The sequence below is a fragment of the Ovis canadensis genome, chromosome 16 (assembly GCF_042477335.2).
Source record: "Ovis canadensis isolate MfBH-ARS-UI-01 breed Bighorn chromosome 16, ARS-UI_OviCan_v2, whole genome shotgun sequence".
Taxonomy (NCBI): Eukaryota; Metazoa; Chordata; class Mammalia; order Artiodactyla; family Bovidae; genus Ovis; species Ovis canadensis.
Window position 1 is genome coordinate 35,124,974 of NC_091260.1, and position 21,261 is coordinate 35,146,234.

General features: G+C 36.1%; 1 protein-coding gene across 4 annotated transcripts in view; it reads right to left on the reverse strand.

Moving 5' to 3' along the window:
• Window positions 1–21,261, reverse strand: part of GPBP1 (GC-rich promoter binding protein 1) — a 70,997-nt gene that overhangs the window by 32,170 nt on the left and 17,566 nt on the right. For all 4 annotated transcript variants that reach the window (XM_069556496.1, XM_069556494.1, XM_069556497.1 and 1 more), the window contains exon 3: window positions 3,823–3,942. In XM_069556496.1, the coding sequence (XP_069412597.1) occupies window positions 3,823–3,885 (63 nt within the window). In that variant the 5' untranslated portion in view covers window positions 3,886–3,942. The remainder of the gene's footprint in view (window positions 1–3,822; window positions 3,943–21,261) is intronic.

Here is a 21,261-nt window from a genome sequence, read left to right on the forward strand (position 1 = left end):
GGAGGAAAAGGGGACGACAGAGGATGAGATGGCTGGATGGCATCACCGACTCGATGGACGTGAGTCTGAGTGAACTCCGGGAGATGGTGATGAACAGGAAGGCCTGGCGGGCTGCAATTCATGGGGTCACAAAGAGTCGGACACGACTGAGCGACTGAACTGAACTGAGTAACAATATAAAAACATATACTGAGAATATCTCTGGGGAAAAAACGAAAACAGAAAAAGGACTGTGAAGAAGTCAACAGCAGACTTCAATTGTTTATTTCCATAAGAGACACACAGATAAAACTGCAAAATGTAATGATGTGACTTATTCTCCATGCTTCTCTGTACGTTTAAATATTTCTTTAGAACTATCCACATGGTTCTTTTAGAATTATTAAGACAAATATACTGTAGGAAAATATATGCAGAATATGCATCCCCTCAATATGAAAAGAGCTATTACAAATAAACCACTAAGAAATACGTTATATGAATAACATTTCCTAAGACAAAAATGTTCTCAGTCATAATTAAATAATGCAAACCAAAACAATGAAGTGTCATTTTTCATTGAATTTCACAAATATGAAAAAATGGGACAACAGCCAGCATTGCCAATAGTGAAAAATCTGCCCCTCTCCATAAAATTTTTATAGGATTACAAACTGGTACAACCTTTCCAGACAGCAATTAGGCACTATCTACCAAAAGGTATAAACTTCCTAATTCAGGTTCTACTGCTAGCAATTTCCCCTACAAATACATTCAAGAGATGCCCAAGCATTCCTGCAACTTAGTCCATTTTGAGGTCCAATTAATCTATGTAGATTCACTCAATAAAAGATTAAGGTTGACAGTTGAAAAATGCAGGGAGTTAGGGGTGCCGACTCTTATGTATGATCAAAATCAGTATCCACAGATCACGCAGTTCTACAGTACATTACTTATTAGGGAGGAAAAATCCACATAAGTGGACATAAATAGCCCAAACCCATATTGTTCAAGGGTCAACTGTACACAGCCACTGCAGAGTAAAGACACCCATGTACTAACTACAGAAATAGATTATTGGAGATGCTATCCTTGAAGGAAAAAAAAAGCAATTTCATTTGCTTATCCAAACCAAGATAAAATTATATTCTGATATATATATTAAAACATCCCAGTATTTCACTTCAGAAAATTAGTCTACTTCTTAATCAAACAAAGAAAGTTATTAAACATAAATATTTAAAGTCAAGCACACATATGTTCCTATGCTAACTCAAGTACTTTGGGTCAAGTTACTTGTTTCTCTCAACCTCAGTTCCCCATCTGTTTACATGGGTTGGGGCGAGTGGTGCTGGAAGAGCAGAACCGTATTTTACCTTTTATGCTTTTGTTTGCCTTCTTATAAAGCGCTTTACACAGTGACTGGTATGTAGTAATGACTCGAGAAATATTAGTTACCACATTTTAAATCTTTTTCTGAATTTTTAAAAATAATATCATAATTTTCTGATTCCTAGAATATGTGAGTCAACAGTTAACAACTACTTAGTAAACAAGAAGTTTCAATGAATTCAGCTACCAGTCTAAATTTTCTCATCCTTTCTTAGCCTAAAGTTTAAAAAGCACAGTTTCAATGCAAACTGATACTACTTATACTATTGAAGGAAAGTAATTATAATTCTATTTTTCAAACTGCACATGAGGTCTCATTATAAAAGACACATAATTAGAACAATTTGTATTTTTTTAAGCATTTTTTTTTGACTGGAATAAAAAGACTCCAAGAGAAAGAAGAACACAGGTAAATGACTTTTTAGTTACAGCTATGTGCATATGAAAACATGATGTAAAATTTCTTATCGGGTCCTAATGAACAGTTCAAATGCCAGTATAGAAACAAAAACATGCAGTTTAAAATTTCACCACATGATGGGGCTAAAATTCTGCACACCTTAGAAAACTCAGGTGCAGTGTTGAAAACACTGTTAACCCTTAATTCAAGTACTCTTTTCATCTCTTCAAAGAATAAAAGAAAAGACAACACAAAGCTGAAAAAGAGAACCCAACAGTTATTTATGACTATCCCATTTATTCAGGATAAGATTAAAAGGGCTCTGTCCGAAAACAAGAATTATAACTGAAAACCCAGGAATAGTGATTTTGAGCGATACAGACAGTGTAAGTCATTACTAAATGATGTGTGTATTTATTTGTTTGTTAAAACCACTTTCAGAAAGGTCTAAGAAGATAATTTCAAATATTGCTAGTTAAGAGTTCAAAGTGACATTATTTACTGTAAGTAATCTAAAATAAATTAGAATTAATTGAAAATTTAGAATTGGCAAAATCAAGACTTCATTTCATGAGGGCCTATATCCAGATCAAATGTCTGGTTCTAGAAAGCATTAAGAATTCCACCACACATAACAAAGTCAATCTTACTCAACCTTAATCAACACTTCAATGAAGACAAGAATTATCCTCAATAATGTTTGTAACTAATTTTCCAGGTGCTGATAATTTTTATTGATATGTTTAAAAATGAAAACAAATCTTAACTCATTTCAAAGAGAAAAGGGAAACAAACAGAGGAGCAAGAAATTCATGTACTTCCAGGCTCTGAAGTAGGTCTGGGAAAAACTGAATCCAGGAAAAGCATAGCTGACAGCAACCAGGGGGGTAGGGTAGACATAAACAACGAGAGCAAAGCAAATTTCAGAGACCTAAATAGAAGAGAAAAGGCGGGCAAACAGAGTCTGTAACTAAGAAATGGTTTTCCCATTTCCTAACAACTGTGATCCCATCTTATAATCTATGAAATAAAATGTTTTCATCATTTTTAAAAATGCACAAATGAAAATACTACAAAATAGAAAATGCATCCTAGATTCTAGTCTAGGCTCACACTAATTATATGAAATCAGGCAAGTCAATGAGCCTTCCAGAGAAGCCATCTGCATAAAATAAAGTCAGTTCATATGCTGTGTCTCCAGTGCAACTTTTCCAATATATTATGATCGGACAAGTCCTTACTGGGGAACAACTCTGCAAATTATAAAATTGTTCCCATAAAAGCTGTTTCGGCAAACTGTTCTATAAGAACTGCTTGGACCCCCAAAAGGTCCTAGATGAATGCCTTAGCATGGTAGAAACTGATTAACAGGTAAGCAGATGATTAAGACCTCCCTCTTGATTCCTTTGCACTATGGAAAAACAAAGTGGAAGATAGTATGAAGCCAGATAGATTGATTCTAATCAATTTCAACATCCCTCTCAGCAATGCTTATAAGCAGATGACAATTTCAATGTCAAGCATGTCTTATACACTAAATTCTGTTTCGGTTATATAAAATGAACATTTTAAAATCAGCGAGTCATCTGATATGTAGCAACACTACAAAGCTCTCATAACTCCTAAAACTGAGTAATATGCCAAAGTCTCATTTATTTGAAAAAGAAGTCTTCCAGTTGTAAGGAAAGACTTAAAAAACTTCTGATTATTTTTAACGTTATCTATAGCAAAGTAAGCAAAGTTAGTTATCAGAAGAATAGTACAGAGTGAGGTAAGCCGCAAAAGTAATGTGCAATGTATTTAACTGGCTTGAATTTTAAAATGTAAAACTTTAGCACAAAAGATAACTTTTGAAGTAAATGGTTTAGAATGTTGATGGTATACTGAAAATTGACATATATAGATAAACCAACACATTAAATATGAAATAACTTAGAAAGTTTAGGTGTTTCTCTGCAAAACATTAAGCTTTAGTTTAACTACATCTGTGTAGAACATGAACTAAATAAAAGCAGATAGACAAAAAGAAAAGAGATGCAAGAAAAGAATACCTTTGTTGATGATGGTGGGGTAGGAAAATTAAGCCAGGCTGGAGCAAAGTCATGCTGCGCCATTTAGGTCCAGTCTCTCCAACTCAGCGAAACAAGGTTTCAACACCTCATGGCAAGTCCCTGTCATACAAAAGTGGAAAGCATTAGATCTATATAGTTCCTGGCCAAAGTTATCTTATACCTCCTTTAAATTACAATGATCTGACTACTATAAGATTTCAATTATAATTCTAGAAAAGGCAAAAATATAGTGACAAACCAGATCAGCACAGTGGAGGGTAAAGGGCCTGGAGAGAAAGGAAATGACTACAAAGGGAAGAAAGAAATTTTCAAGGGTAACTGGGTATTTATCTTAATTGCGGTGAAGGTTATTATACAAACGTAGACACTTGTTAAAACTCACCAAATTATGCACTTAAAACTGGATAATTTTATTATAAACTACCTCAATGAAGCTTAGTTTTGAAATTACAATAGTCTTAACACAGACTAGTTATAAAGTGTCTCCTGATGTGACACCATATGATGCACACAGCACGTATTCTTCCCCCTGCCCCACACAGAATCTGAATTCTGATCTCACTACCTATTTGCAGGAAATTCAATACAGATAATAAATTAAAGGACAACTGAGGGAAGTAATCCCATCAAATGGAGATCACAAGATATTCTACAGGTCAAATGTCCTGGCTTCTTCAACAAATACATGGATTTCACAGACAGATCAATCAAATACATGTGGACCTTACATAGATCCTTATTCCAACTAAATTCAAAAAGTAAAAATTATGAAACAGTCCAAAATTTGAACATGAGCTGAATATTAAACGACTTTTAAGAAATTATTAGTCACTGTAGATGTAACTGTTAGTGCAATGATGGTACAGTGGACCCTTCAACAATAAGGTCTCAAACTGTCACGGTTTGAGATACTTATATACAGATTTTTTTTTCACTAAATATGTAATACAGCACTACATGACCTGAGGTTGGTTGGATCCAAAGATGTGGAGCAGCAAGTGGAGAGAGCCAACTGTAAAGATTTTTTGACTTCTCAAGTCAGACTTTTGAACTGCGTGGATGGACAGCACCCCAACCTCTATGCTATTCAAGGGTCAACTGTATATAAAAGGACATGTACTGAAGTCTTTGCAATTAAATCCATGTATCTGGAACTTGCTTTGGGGCAAAAAACAAGGAATATGGAAGTCACTGAAAAAGGTTATCCATGTGTTTATAAATGTTAGTAAAGGGAGGTGCCTAAGTAGTCCCTCTACTTAATGTATGTTTGAAAATTTCCACAATTAATGATTTTTTAAATTACAATCATCACAATGGGCATCCACTACTCTTCTACATTCTAAATTTAACGTTTTGGAAGGCTCTCTCAATTGCATCAAAAATTTCAAGTCACCAGTGCAATCTAAACACAGTAAATTCACAGATTTTTTTAAAATGGGGAAGAAGCCAACTGGGCAACTATACTCATTTCAATATAGAGCTCAGAAATTAGTCAATGAAGAAATCAAATTTCCTGAACATTAATGTCTAAATTTACTAATGTCTTATATTTACAACTGCAGAATAATCTCAAAAGGGAAATTTTAAAAAGCAAAATTATTAATACCACTGCTAATCATCCTTTTTCAAAATTCTTTCAAATATAAGTGCCATGGCAGAATTTAAGTCATACCAAAGTATTTCCTAAAATAAAAATTCTCGAGATACTACACAAAAACTCCACTTCTACTATCCAATGTACTGGAAAGGGGAAAGGGCGGAGGGAAGGTCAACAAACGTCAGATATAATAAACAGAAACTGGTTAACTCACTAAGGTAATGACAATGTTTACATAATTAAATGAGCAGGGCTTCGTTGTTGGTCCAGTAGTTAAGAATTCGCCTGTCAATGCAGGGGACACTGGTTTGATCCCTGGTCCTCGAAAATCCCATATGCCACAAGGGAACTAAGCCTGTATGCTGCAACTACTGAGCCTGCGCACCCTAGAGCCTGCGTAAAGCAACAGAGAAGCCACCACAATACCAAGCCTGCGCACAGCAACTAGAGAGTAGCCCCAGGAACCATAGATTAAATGGTAAGTTAAACACTCAAACTTATTCCTAAGAGACAAACCACCACTATTAACTCTGTGTATCTTTATGAATTATAATTTAAATCAATTCTTAAAGAATAAAGCATAGATAGCTAATGGCATAAGTTTTCCTGTTCTGAAAAAAGGTAAAGAGCAATACTAATTAACATCACATTTACAGAAGTGTGTGACGAGATCAGGATGTGCCATCCCCAAAACAAGCCATTTTGATATAAGAAAAATTGAGCTGAAGGCATGCGAGTTCCTAAAATTCCTTATCAACCTAAATGCAGAGCCTGCCAAAAGAATTTCTTAATCTCCTCTCCTGGAGCAACTCATCTCTTTTTGGGAGAACAAAAAAAAAAAAAAAAATTCAGCACCACACTCAGACACTGCCACAAATGCCTACGGACCCCGTTATCCATTTTGTCTCAAAAATTATTTGCTTTTTTCTACTAAGTATTCTTTCCCCCTGTGAAGTTAGGTATACAGATTCCAAATTCTACTCATCCTCTTTCGAGTTACTCACAGTGAGAGGTACTGCCAGGTGACTGCGTGCTAATAAACTTGTTTGTTTTCTCTTGTTAATATGTCTTTCTTCAGTTTAATTTACAGATCCCCAGCCAGAGAACACAGGAAAGGAGAAAAGAAATTTTTCCCTGGTGGCTGAGGGGTAAAAGAATCCGCCTGCAATGCAGAAGATGCAAGAGACACGGGTTTGATCCCTGGGTCAGGAAGATCCCTTGGTGGCAAGCTCAGCAACCCACTCCAGTATTCTTGCCCAGAAAATCCCATGGAGAGAGGAGCCTGGCAGGCTACAGTCTATAGGGTCGCAAAGAGTCAGACACAACTTAGCAGCTGAACAACAGAGGAACTAAGATGCCACATGCTGCAGGGCAACTAAGCCTGCAGTCACAACTACTGAGTCCACATACCACAAATAAGAGCCCAGGCACCACAAAGAAAGATCCCGCCTGGCACAACTAAGACCCAATGCGGCCAAAAATAAATATTTAAAGGAAAGACAGAATACCCTAACACAGATCCAATAAAACAAAGACTAGAAGAGTTCTTATTTCTTTTCTTTTGTTTTTATTCCCTTTAGGCTCCAGACACATATCTGCAACAAAACACAAGTTGGACAAGGTAACGATGGCTCTTGTTTGAAGAGCTCTGAAACAGCCATATCTACGGACAACTGAAATAAAACTATTATATTGCCTTGAAAAACCTTTAGTAAAGTCTTATTAAAGGCTGCAACTTGTCTCAGCTGTGCTATGAGCACTAAGTTGATTTCTTGCTTGCCTATGTGTGAAGGATTTACAACCTTTAGACAATATACTGAGCCTGATAACTTATTCACCATGGACTTTTTGCATTAAACTTTATTAAAATATTATTTCTCTCAAACAACAAAACACTAGGTGATTACAATCTGAGGGACAGAGACTTCAGAAACTACCCAAAACAAAGAATACAGACTTTCAGAAATAGTTTAGAAAAGTCACTTAATGAACACACAACCACAACCCAATAGTAAGCAACTCCAAAGATGGGAAGAAAAAAATATTTGACTCCTAGAGTCTCCAACTTATTGATTCAGTATTCAAAATGCTTGATTTTCTAACAAACATTACAAAGCATGCAAAGAAACAATACAGTACAGCCCACAGGGGGTGGGGGGGAGCTGTGACATTAGCAGAAACTGCCACTGATGAGAAACAGACATCAATTGTCTTAAATACAAAGGGCTAAAGGAAACCAGAACAATGTCTCAACAAACAGAGTATCATAAAGAGATAAGAAATTCAGAAAAGAACCAAACAAATTCTGGAACTAAAAAGTACGCTAACTGAAATGAAAATTTCACTACACAGTTTAATAGCAGATTTGAGCCAGCAGAAAGAAGAATCAGAAAGAGTGAAGAGGTTAATTAAAATTACCAGATTAAGGAGCTCGAAGAAAAAAAAACTGAACAAAGACCTGTGGGACATCATCGAGCATACCAACATACACATAACAAAAGTTTCAGGAGAGAAAAGAAGGGAGGCAGAAAAAGAAATCAAGAAATAATGGCTAAATACTTAGCAAATTAGCTAAAGACACAAAATATACATGTCCAAGAAGCTAACTGAACTCCAAGAAAGATAAACACAAAAACGATTTACACCAAGACACATAACCATCTAGTCAAAGCTATGGTTTTTCCAGTAGTCACGTATGGATGCGAGAGTTGGACTGTGAAAAAGGCTGAGCGCCAAAGAATTAATGCTTTTGAACTGTGGTGCTGGAGAAGACTCTTGAGAGTCCCTTGGACTGCAGGGAGATCAAACCAGTCAATCCTAAAGGAAATCAACCCTAATTTCTGTATCTGTGGGGAAAACTATTAGAGCTAATAAACTCAGCAATACTGTAGGATACAAGATCAACAAAGAAAATTCAGTAGCATTTCTATATATTAGCAATAACAATCCAAAAGGAAATGAATAAACAAGTCTATTCAAAAATTATCCAGAAATAAATTTAACCAAGAAGGTTTAAGATTTGTTCACTAAAAACTACAAACCATTGCTACAGGAAAATTTTAAAGATCTAAATTAATATAAAGACATGCTTTGTTCAAGGACTGAGAAACTTAAATATTAAGATAGTAATCACAGATTCAACATAACCTCTATTAAAATTCCAACAACCCTTTTTTCAGGAACAGAAAAGCCATTTTCAATTCATTTGGAACTGCAAGGAACCCCAAATAGCCAAAACACTACTGTAAAAGGAGAACACAGTTACAGGACTCACATATCCCTATTTTGAAACTTACTACAAAGCTATAACGATCAGAACAATTTCTTACTGATATAGTGTAAGGGTTAGATATATAAACCAATGGAACAGAACTGAGAATCCAGAAAAAGTTATACATGTATGGCCAATTGACTTTTTTTTAACCAAACTGCTAAGACCACAACAAATGGACTTCAACAAGTGGATACCCAAAACACTCCTATTGATATCTATAACTCAAAATGGATCAAAGACCTACAAAAGCTAAAATTATAAACTAGAAGAAGAAAACAGAAGTAAAGTTTCACTAATTTGGATTTGGCAATGGAATTTTAGATACAGTACCTTTGGATTTTACTAAAATTTAAAACTTCTATACAAAGGATATCATCTAGAAAGTGGAAAGACAACAGAATGGAAGAAAATATTTGCAAATTTAATCTAACAGGTGTCCAGTGTTCAGAATATATATATAAAGAATTCTTGAAGACAATGTAAAAACGGGCAAAGGACTTGAACAGACATTTCTCAGTCTCCCTCCAAGAAAGGGGAAAGAAAACAGAGTTAAACAGTAAATGTCAGACAACCCTGGTGGTCCAGTGGTTAAGAATCCTCTTGCCAATGCAGGCAACATGGGTTTGATCCCTGGTCCAGGAAGATTTCACACGCCACAGGACAACTAAGCTCATGTGCCACAACTATTGAAACCTGCATGCCTAGAGCCTGTGCTCCACAACGCAAGAGAAGTCACTGCAATGAGAAGCCTGCCCACTGCAGCAAGAGTAGCCCCACCTTGCAGCAACTACAGAAAGCCCAAGTGCAGAAAAGACCCAGCACAGCCAAAAATTAATTAAATTTAAAAAAAAAATAAGTGTCTGTACACCCATGACTGATTCATGTCAATGTATGGCAAAAACCACTACAATATTGTAATTAGCCTCCAATTTAAATAAATTTAAATATATATAAATAATATTTAAATAAAATTTAAAAGTATATTTAAAAATAACAAGTGTTGTCAAATGCATTAAGAATCTGGTACCCTGGTACATTGTTAACGGTAAGGTAAACTGATCCAAGTGCTGGGGAATAGAGTTCGATAATTCCTCAGAAAGCTAAAAACATATAGCATATGACTCAGCAACACCACTGCATTCAAAATAATTGAAAATGGATACTTAAATACTTGAATGCTGATGTACACAACAAATCTATTCACAACAGCCAAGAGGTGGAAACATCTCAATGTCCACCTATAGATAAATGAATAAAAAACCAACCGTGTATGTATTCAATAGAAGACATACTCTATTACGATTAACCATGAAAATATGCTAAGCCGCCAAACACATCCAGAAGCCAGATCACATGCTGTACAATCCCAATTTTTATGAGATATCCAGAACAGACAAATCCACAGAGATGAAAAGCTGAGACCTAACCAGGGACTGCTGGGAAGGAGGAATGGGACTGGCTGCTAAATGGATTTAGATTTTTCTTAGAGGGTAATGAAAATGTTCTGGAACTTGGTTTCACATCATTGTGAATGTATTAAATGACACTGAATTATACATTTTTAAATGGTTAATTTCATGTAACGTGGCTTTCACCCCATAAAAATAAATGTACTATATTATAACCCCTTGAATAAAACACTATGAATCCAGATAAATATATATACAACTGAAAAATTTTAGAAGAAAAAGGTTATTTATACAATTTCTAAGACCCTCAAAAAAAAAAAAAAAGGTTAATACAGTTTTGCAATGAAATGGCCTGGCACATAGCCTGGGAAATCCTTAATCAACAGATCAAAGTGAATATCATCAGCAAAAGAACAAACTGAAATTGTGTGCCAATGAGCAAGTCAGGGCACCATTTCACTTCTGTAATATCCTAACCAAAGCACAGCCTGTCTTCAACAGGAGAGGAGCTAACTTGAGACACATTGAGACACAGTTCAGTTTATTTGCTAAGTCATGTCTGACTCTCTGAGACCCCACGAACTGCAGCATGCCAGGCTTCCCTGTCCATCAACAACTCTGGAGCTGGTGACATTATATGAGACACATTGTATGTACTCTAAGAACTAGCTCAAAATCTTCAAGAATCAAGTTTTTCTTTTTTTATCATTTTTTAAAAATGAGGAGGCTGTGATATGTTTATTCTATATATTTGAGTCATGTTTTTAACAATTTTTAAAGCTTTTTTTTGGATGTGGACCATTCTTAAAATCTTTATTGAATGTCACAATATTGTTTCTGTTTTGTTTTGGCTTTTTGGCCCTAACGCATGTGGGATCTTAGCTCCTGACCAGGGATGGAACCTGAACCCTCCCTTCTTTGGAAGGTGAAGTCTTAACCACTGGACCACCAGGGAAGTTTCATGTTTTTAACTTTTGAAAAGTATACTCTGACATTTTATTCCACTGTTGTGTCTGCTTTACTACTGCAATATCACTAATGAAGTCTGATTAACATTTAGTAAGCTCTAGGTGATTTCCAGTTTCCCTAATAAAAAGTAAAAGGTCCTTCCGCTATAGATTCTGACTCAACGGGTCTTAAGGCTGAGAATTCTATTCTTAAATGAGTACTTAAAGTAATAACAATCAGGAAAAAATGGTAAATACTGTAATATTTACTAAGAAAAAAACTCTTGCCTAAGGAACATGGCCTCTAAACATAGGAAAACAATCTACTGCTCTGTTTTTTGCAGTTTCAGTTATGAAACAAAGTGTCTAGTATCTTTTCTTAGTTATCAAATTCTCAATTACAGATTAGACTCTCAAATATAAAACATCAGCAAATTTCACAAGAGATCTAGAGTATTAGAAATTTCCATCCTTTAAAAAGTTTCATATTATTGGCTTACTTAACCTTGAATTTTGTTAGGTCCCCTACCCTCCTCAGCTTATCTCTTATTAAGCTGTTCAGAACCTTTCTGTTTTAGTTACATATAAAAATAAAAAATGGAGGAATTTTATGAGAATTGTTACTTGTTAAATTGCTACATGTGAAAATTGCTACTTTCACCCCTACAAAAAGTCTATTTAAGGAGAAAAAAAATTTACTGGAAACAGCATGCTTTCAATTCTTGAGATTTTAGATTACTAAAGGCTTAATACACAAAATATAACTTAAGTACTCCAAAACTTATAATGAGCTAACAATTTTCATACAAAATGTACCACTATAAAAAAATAACCCTTACTCTATAAACAAATTTTTACTCACTGAGCTTCTCTTTCAAGCTCACAATACTAAACAGTTTAAGTCATCCTTGAATGAGGTCTTTTTTTAAGGGCTGGTAAAGATACATTTTAATTTAGAATTACACTACAAACAATTTGGTCTACATAGGACAAAATTTAATTCAAATCAGCTCATTTACTAAACAGCCAATGTAAGCAAAAACAAACAGCACTAAACACTGCTGAAGGTACTAGATTTAAAAGGTCAGTCTTCCCTCTTTAACAGCTAACAAGCTAACAAATGGAAAAAAAAGTTGCTGCCTCATATCCTTCATAAGTTAAGGTATAAACAAATTACCCATCTGAAGTATTTAACCAAAAAAAAGCACAACCCGCGAGCGTGCACTCCGTCACTCAGCCCCATCCAACTCTTTGCAACCCCACGGACTGTAGCACGGAATTTTCCAGGCAAGAATACTGGAGTGGGTTACCTCTTTCTATTCCAGGGGAATCTTCCCAACCCAGGTTACCCCTTGACTGTGAACTAGTCTTACTAGCTTGCTTCTAATGAAAAGAATGTGGCAGAAGTGACTTCTGAGACTAGGTCATAAAAGGTACTGCACACTTCTACCTACTTTTCTTCTCAGATCACTTCCTCTGGAAATGCAGCTGCCATGCAAACAGCTGAAAATCTACATATGCAAAGGAAATTGAGTCCTCTAGGCAACAGCCAGAAGCAACCTGCTAGCCCAAATAGGAACATCTTCTTAGAAGGAGATCCTCTAGGCACCAGTCAAGCCTTCAAATGACAGCAACCTTTGAGATTTTTATGAAAAACATAGAAAAAGCCAGAACCACTCAGCTAAACGGCTACCAAAATTTCTGGCCCACAGAAAATCCATGTGCAAAAGTATTTTAACTCCCTTGTTAAAAGAATATACAGTTTAAGAAAAAAAAAATGATGTTTTGCCATTAAGAAAATGCCAATATTGTCACAGTTCAAATAAAGTAAACAGATACATTTTAAAAAATAAATGTGACATCAGCTTATATACATTCTCTGAAAGGGGTGGGGTGGGGCACAGAATAGGAAGAGATAATTTACCCCTAGACTAGGCCCTTCCCAGGTGGTTCAGTGGTAAACGATTGCCAATGCAGGAGAAAGCAGGTTTGATCCCTGGGGGTCAGAAGAACCACTGGAGAAGAAAATGGCAACCCACTCCAGTATTCTTGCCTGGGAAATCCCACGGACAGAGGAGTCTGGCAGGCTATACAGTCCATGGGGTCACAGAGTCAGACACAATGTAGCAACTAAATAACAATAAAACTACAGAGCCTGTTATGATATGAACTCAAATCTTCCTGCCTCAAAACGATGCTCATTGTTCATTATCAGTATATTTCTCAAACTTTTTCCCACAGAAGTTACTTACAAAGTTAACAAACCTACCCCCTCCAAAATGTATTTTCATAAAGTAACCAAAACAACTCGTCCTCAAGTCCTATTGTACAAATTCATGAAATTTCTGCACTGTACTTTATATGTTTCAATATAAAAAATTTTAAATTATTCAAGTAAAATAACCTTGAATCAGAGGTGACTGGTTTACCTTAAGGTTTCTTAAACCGTGTGTTTGAGAAAACACTGCTGTAACAAGGTAAAATTCCAGAGATGACTTAGTTCAACTGGAATATAAACATGAGGGAAAAAACAGAAAGATGTATGACTATGGTTAAATATATATATATATATATCTTAAATACAACTGATAATGTTTCATATAATATAGAATTTTTTAAAAACATGGTATTATAAATTAGAATAATTACCAAGAAGCTTCTAAATTACCATCCCTTAAGACTTGAAGATCTTGTTATTTAAAATGTTCAAACTTATTTAGCCCAAAACACAAAATCATAATGTTTAATGTCTTGTTTCAATTAAGCAGAAAGCAGAAAACAAAATTACACTCTCTGGCACTGACACAGAAAGGAAATGGAATTTATCACTATTTCTCCTTGTCTGTCCCCACACCTTGGCCAGTAACATAATCCTAAAAAATAAAAAGCCTGAAGGAGGGAATCCCCTGGTGGTCCAGTGGTTAAGACTGTGCTTCCGCTGCAGGGGTTGTGAGTTCAATCCCTGGTTGCGGAACTAAGATCCCACATGCCATGTAGTGCAGCCAAAAATAAACAAACAAAAAAAAAACCTGAAGGAATCATTTTGTGTGAATAATTTAGAGTAAGCACAGAATATTTCTATATAGGTCTCAAAACCACTGGGGGACTTCCCTGGTGGTAGAGTGGATAGGAATCTACCTGCCACTGCAGGTGACGTGAGTTTGATCCCTGGTCCAGGAAGATTCCACATGATGCAGGCACATCATGGTTGTGGGACACAACCACTGAGACCGAGTGCTGAAACTACTGAAGGCCACACGCCAGAGCCTGTGCTCCTCAACAAGAGAATCTACCACAATGAGAAGCCTGAGCAGTGCAACAAAGAGTTGCCCCCGGCTCGCCACAACTATCAAAAGCTCACGAGCAGCAACGAAGATTCAGCATAACCAAAAATAAGTATTTAAAAAACAACTACTACTACTGGGGGTTTCCTTTCTCAATGGTACAAAGTCATTCTGTTACAAACTTCTTTAAACTAATAAATCTAGCCAACAGACTCTCAACGCATCAACCCAGTAATGAACATGTCAACCAACATCACGCAACATGCCAGTATATCTAAAACCAAGTAGAGAAAGTACTCTGGGGACACTACGTACTGCCTTGAACAGCACACAGGAATGAGAAATCGGAACTAAATTCAGCAGGCAAGGGAAGCACCCAGAAGTTTTAAAGTTACAACTGTATGTCTGGAAATGTGCTTAGAAAAAATAAATCTGGTATAGTTTGTTGTAAAATAAAGGGAGCAGGAAGGATTCAGAAAATCACCTTGAGAGGAAAGGTATTGGTTCCCATTACCACTCACTCGTAACAGTTTTCAAAAGTTGTGTTACTTGAAAAACTCCAATTTCAGTGGAAAAGAGCAAGCTTCCTTCAATTTTCTAAAAACTGTAATATAAAGCCAAACTGAAAGCTCTCTTATAAAGAATGGAAGTAAAGAGCAAGAATAAGGAGATAGTACACGCAAATAAATGAAGTCAGAACACTCTCATACCACACACAATAACAAACTCAAAATAGCTTATAGACAAATATAATACATGACACCGTAAAACTCCTAGAAAAGATCATAAACAAAACATTCTGACATAAATTGTACCAGTGTTTTCTTAGGCCAGTCTCCCAAGACAATAGAAATAAAAGCAAAAATAAACAAAAGGGACCTGATAAAACTTATAAGCTTCTATACAACAAAGGAAACCATACAAACTGGGAGAAAATATTTGCAAACAATGTGACCAACAAGAGCTTAATTTCCAAAATACACCAACATCTTATACAACTCAATAACATAAAACAAACCCAAACAAAAAATGGGCAGACGACCTAAATAGATATTTGTCCTCCATATCTGGAGATATTCTTCTCAAAAGAAGATACACAAATGGCCAAAAAGCACATCAACAAATGCCCAATATCAATATTTCTTAGAGAAATGCAAACCAAAACAATGAGTTATCAACCTCACTTGGTCAGAATGGCCATCATTAGAGAGTCTAGAAATAACAAATGCTGTGAGAAGTTGTGGAGAAAAGTAAACCTTCCTACACTGTTGCTGGGAATACAAATTGGTGCAGCCACTGTGGAAAACAGTATGGATGCTCCTTTAAAAACTGAGAGAGAGTTAACTGTATGACCAGCAAATCCCTCTCCTGGGCATCCATCTGAAAAACACAAAAACTGTAATTCCAAAAGACACATGCACTCTAATGTTCGCAGAAGGATTATTTACAATAGCCAAGACGTGGAAACAACCATGGACATTTATCCATACAGATGAAAGGAGAAAGAACATGTACATACATACACACATACATAGACACACACACACACACACACACACACACACACAGGAATATTACTCAACCATAAGAAAGAATGAAATACCATTGGCAGCAATATGGATGGACCCAGACATTATCAAACTAAGTGACATAAGCGAGAGAAAGACAAGTATTATATATCATTTATATGTAGAATCTAAAAAACAGTAGTAAAAATGAATTTACTACAAAACAGAGTCATAAAACTTACAGTGATCAAAGGTGAATGGGAGGCATAAACTGGGATTATGGTATTAAAAGATGCACACCACCATATATAAAATAAACAACAAGGGTATAAACCAACTATACTTCAAGTAAAGAAAAAAACAACAAAAAAAAGAAAATAATAAGGGGGTAGTAACGATGAAAATGATGTGGAGGAGGGGAGACAGGGAGACTGCAGAAACACAATCTACAGGTGGGTGACTGCAAAGGATTGGATGTGAAGAGGTAAGGAGACAGAAACAGAAGATGAAAAACATTTCAAAGTTAGAAAATGAGGACACAAACATTTGGGGGTGCTAGTAAACGGTGTTAATATGCGGTGTTCACTTTGTGAACACACTGCACACTTAAACTTTGTGTGCAGTGTCCATTAGTGCATGTGTGTCACAAATGAAAACTTTTTACTGACAGAAAACCAGAAACAGAATTTTCAAGAACTACTGGGCAACTTGCAGCAAATCACTAAAGGCCAGTGATTTAATCACTCACTCCTAGGTACTAGAACCTCTGTAAAAACCCTAAAAGAATGGGTTTGCAGAGCTTCCAGGTTGCTGAATGTGCCTACTTGCTGAGGGAGTGGTATACCCCAAACTCCAAAGGGACTATTCCAGATAGCACCCTATGTACTGCTTCATTTGGCTGTTCAGTTGTGTCTTCTAGAATATCCTTTACAATAAACCAGTAACAGCAGTGTTTTGTTGCATTCCGTGAACCACTACAGAAAAATATGGAACCTGGGGGGTGACAGGGGGGAACTGGTGGTGGTGGTGGAAGGGGTGTCCATGGGCATCTCTAATTTAAAGCCAAATCAGAAAGAAGTGTGGGTAACCTGAAAATCTACTACTTGAGATTCATATCGGAAGTGGGACCAGAAAGGCAGTCCTATGGGACTGAGCCCTTAGCCTGTACAGTCTAAACTAACTCCAGGTAATAAGTGTCAGAAAATCCGCACTGAATTCAACTGTAGAAAACCCAGTTGAGTATCCACAAAAAGAACTGGAGAACTGCTTGCTGCTTGGTATATGAATGTACACAGAGTATCTAGCAGTACTCAAAAAGAAAAGAACGGAGTTGGGGTAGATTCTCCAAATAAAGAGCTAAAATGGGCACTACCACCACAGATATTTGGCTTTTCAGAGTCCTTCAACATAACAGCCATTCAAAAAGCACTGCTCACATACATAAAGTCCCAAAGAGCTTTTTAATCATTTTTAAATGTGAAGTAATAACCTAACATTTTAAGGAAAGTGGCAACAGCAAAGAGACCACTAAAAACCATGAACACAAAGGAAACATAATTCAAGAAATAACTAGCAAAATGGAATTTTCAAAACCCCCAAAATACAGAACAACTTCTTGAGAGATAAAAACAAAACATCTCCACATGAAGGGGGAGAAAAATCATACTGCATCAAACTTCTTAAACATCTCATGCTATAAGACAACAAAATAGCAGTGAAGGTGCTGAGGAAAAAAGTATTTTGAATCATGAAAGCCATACTCAAAGTATCAAAAGTGAAGCAGATAAATGCATTCTTAGACAAGCAATTCCTAACAACCAGGAGGAAAGATAAAGAAGCGTGGGACTTCCCTGGCTATCCAGTGGTTAAGACTCCAGGGTTCCAACTGCACAGGGTGCAGGTTTGATCCATGATAGAGGAACTAAGACCCCACATGCAGTGTGGCACAGCCAGAAGAAAAACAGACTAAGATCAGTGACCAACATTTTCTAGTCACTTTATGGACAGTTCATAAAAAAAAATTAACCATTAGGGGCTTCTCTGGTGGTAGAATGGTTAAGAAATTTGTCTGGAAATGCAGGGGATGCACGTTCAATCCCTGGTCAGGAAACTAAGATCCCACATGCTGTGGAGCAACTAAGCTCCCAGACACCACAACTATGGAGCTGGTCCACTATGGAGCCCGTGTGCCACAACTAGAGCAGCCAAGTGCCACAACTTCTAAAGACTGAGAGTGGCTCAAGACTCCTGGAAGCCTTGAGCCACATACAACTAGAAAACCCAGGCACCACCACCACAACAATCACATACAATGCAACAAAGATCCTGCATGTTGCAATTAAAAACCCGAGGCAAATTAAAAAAAGAAAAAAGTATTAAACGGCAAAAATGTCCAGCTATTTTCATAACAAATTAAAATACTGGAACTACTCAGCTACCAAACTTAACAAAACTCTTTGTTACGGTGAGTCCAAAAAAGTGTGTAGTCTAGAGTTAATTTTGCCCCACTAATTGGAGCTAATCCTTTTGAAGATTTTGCCTATATTCTACTTACTGCCTACGCTCCAAATCTTAGGTGGGTTTTCCACTGAAGCTAATGTAAACAAAAACCTCTCCTGGCCCTACGTAAATCTTTGGAATTGGTTCACCTACTCCTTTCTGGTGGTTCTATTCCCTGGCTTCAGTCACTTCCAAACATGCACATGCAGGTCCAGTTTTAAGTCACAAGCCTTGAGTAGATTCTTCTGAGTTCTCTCTCCACTCAACAGTTTCCTATTACTTTGCCCCACAAATTCTATCTACTTTAATCTTTCCAAATTTTCAGCTGTCTCCTCAACTTTTAGTAAGACTACCAAACTGTTTGAATTCACCCCATCACTCCCCTGCCCTGTGCTATAACCTATTACTTTTCTTCAAACAACGAGGGCTTTTATTAAGACTGACCACCTCCTGTTATCCAATGTCTAAAAGCCTGTAACACACGTTTTGTCTGGCTTTTTAAATTTCTAAGATGAGTGGGTAAACCTGGTTATCTGGTTGTCTGTTATTCTGTCATAGCCAGAATTTTAAAACTGCATGCCAATTCAATTTTACTATTACAGGATTTTCACGAAATTTAAAGTTTTACTTGTATAAATTTCCTCATATAATTTTTCTTGAAAGGATCCAATTCCAGCTTGTTTCACAAAGCAAAGTCCAATGACAAAACCTAACACTTAACAATGTGAAATTCATAATCTTTAGCATTCAATCAAAAATTATCAGTCACGCAAGACTTCCCTGGTGGTCCAGCAGTAAAGAATCTACCTGCCAATGCAGGGGACACAGGTTTGCTCCCTGGTCCAAAACGATTCCATATGCCGTGGGGCAACTGAACCTGTGCATCACAACTACTGAGACTGCACTCTGGAGCCCACATGCTGCAGTTACTGAAACCTGCACACCTACAGCCTGTGTTCCGCAACAAGAGAAGCCACCGTGATGAAAAGCCACCGCACCGCAACTAGACTAGCTCCAGCTCTCCACAACCAGAGGCCTGCTTGCAGCAACGAAGACCCAGAGAAGCCAAATAAACAAAACAAAATTAATTAAAAGTATCTGTCACGCAAAAAGGCAGGGGGGAGTGGGGGGGCGCTCCCGTACAGGAAAATACTACCAATAACAAGAGGAAGAATCTACTTAAAGACAGTGAGATATGATGGATATGACAGCATTAGCAGACAAAAACATTAAACCATTATAAAAATGTTTAAGGACAAGGAAAATAGGAACATAAAGGAAAAATAGAGAACATAAAATAATACTTCTAGAAATAAAAAGTGAAAAACACTGGACAGGATTAACAGCAGATTAGATAATGCATAAGAAAATGATCAGTAAGTGTACTAACAGGGTAGCATTCAAACTATAAAGCATTAAAGTAGACAAAGACAGACTTTATAACCGAAATGTACAATAACAAGGTAATTCTAATATTTATGATCCCAGTAACAGTGATACACTTTCATAAAACATAAAATACAGGTGATACAAGAAAAATACAGAAGACTTGAACACATCTTGCTCACTCCAATACAAACCTAGTGGATAAAAAATTAGTAAGCACATAGAAGATTTAAACCATACTCATTTAAATTTTAACAGATTTTATGTATCAAATGCTAAACCCCTAAACACAGAAAGTATATCTTCTTTTCTAGCACCCATCTCAGGCCACCAAGAAATCTTTTATAAATGTCAAACATACCTACAAATGACATTACCCGACCACAATTCAATTAAACTAAAAATAACAAAATCAAGCCTCTTCCACATGCAATTTTTAAACAAAATAAATGAAAAGAAGCAAAGTCACAAAACCAATAGTTAATAAATTGGAAAAGCTGAAGAACTATAAATCCAAAACTGCTGTGGGGTGGGGGAAGGGACAGATCAATAGAGAAGCTACTAGCACAAATATATAAAATAAAAAATGACAACATTTAAAATCATAAACCATCTGAACTCTGTGTAATTAAAGCTGAAAATATAGAAATGGACAATTTTTAGCAAAAGACAATTTACTAAGAATATCCCCAGTAAAGAGGAAATCTAAACAAATTACCATGAAAGCATCCCATTACCAAAAAAAAAACAAAAATCCAGACTAAAGTGTTCTTGAGTACCAAGATTCTAAACGTTGAAAAAAGGAAAATACACATGTAAGACAGAAGGCAATAAACAAAAACCCAGTAGTCCTAAACTTGAACTGGAAGTTATCAATATGAACTCTACAGTACTGCAAAGTAAATAAATATACATTAAGACTGGTTTATAATTTAAATTGTGCTTTAAATATCAAATATTCAAAATTTAACTCAATGTGATAAACTACTATTATCTCCAAGAAACTTCCATCCACAGATGAATGGATAAAACAGCTGTGGTACCAAAAAAAAGGAAATCTTGCCATTTGTGACAAAAAGAGTAGACCTTGAGGGCATTATGCTAAGTGAAATAAGTCAAGGAAAGACATACACTATATGATCTTACTTTTATGAGGAATCTGTTTAAAAAAAACAAACAAACTAGAACGAGATCAGATTTGTGGTTACAGAGCTGGAGTGAGGAACCCAATGGAGAAGCATAATCAAAAGGTACAAACTCCCAGTTACAAGATAAGTACTCAGGATGTTATGTACAGCATGAGAAAATGGATGCTAACTAAACTTACTGTGGTAATCATTTCACAATATATTTTAAGTGAAAACATCCTGCTGTACACTTTGAACTTACACAAATTATATGTCACTTTATATCTCAACAAAACTTAAAAAAGATTAAAGGCATAAAAATTTTTCATAAGAAAAACTTGAATCATTTCACAAGTTATTTATCAAAAGATTCAGCATAAATATATG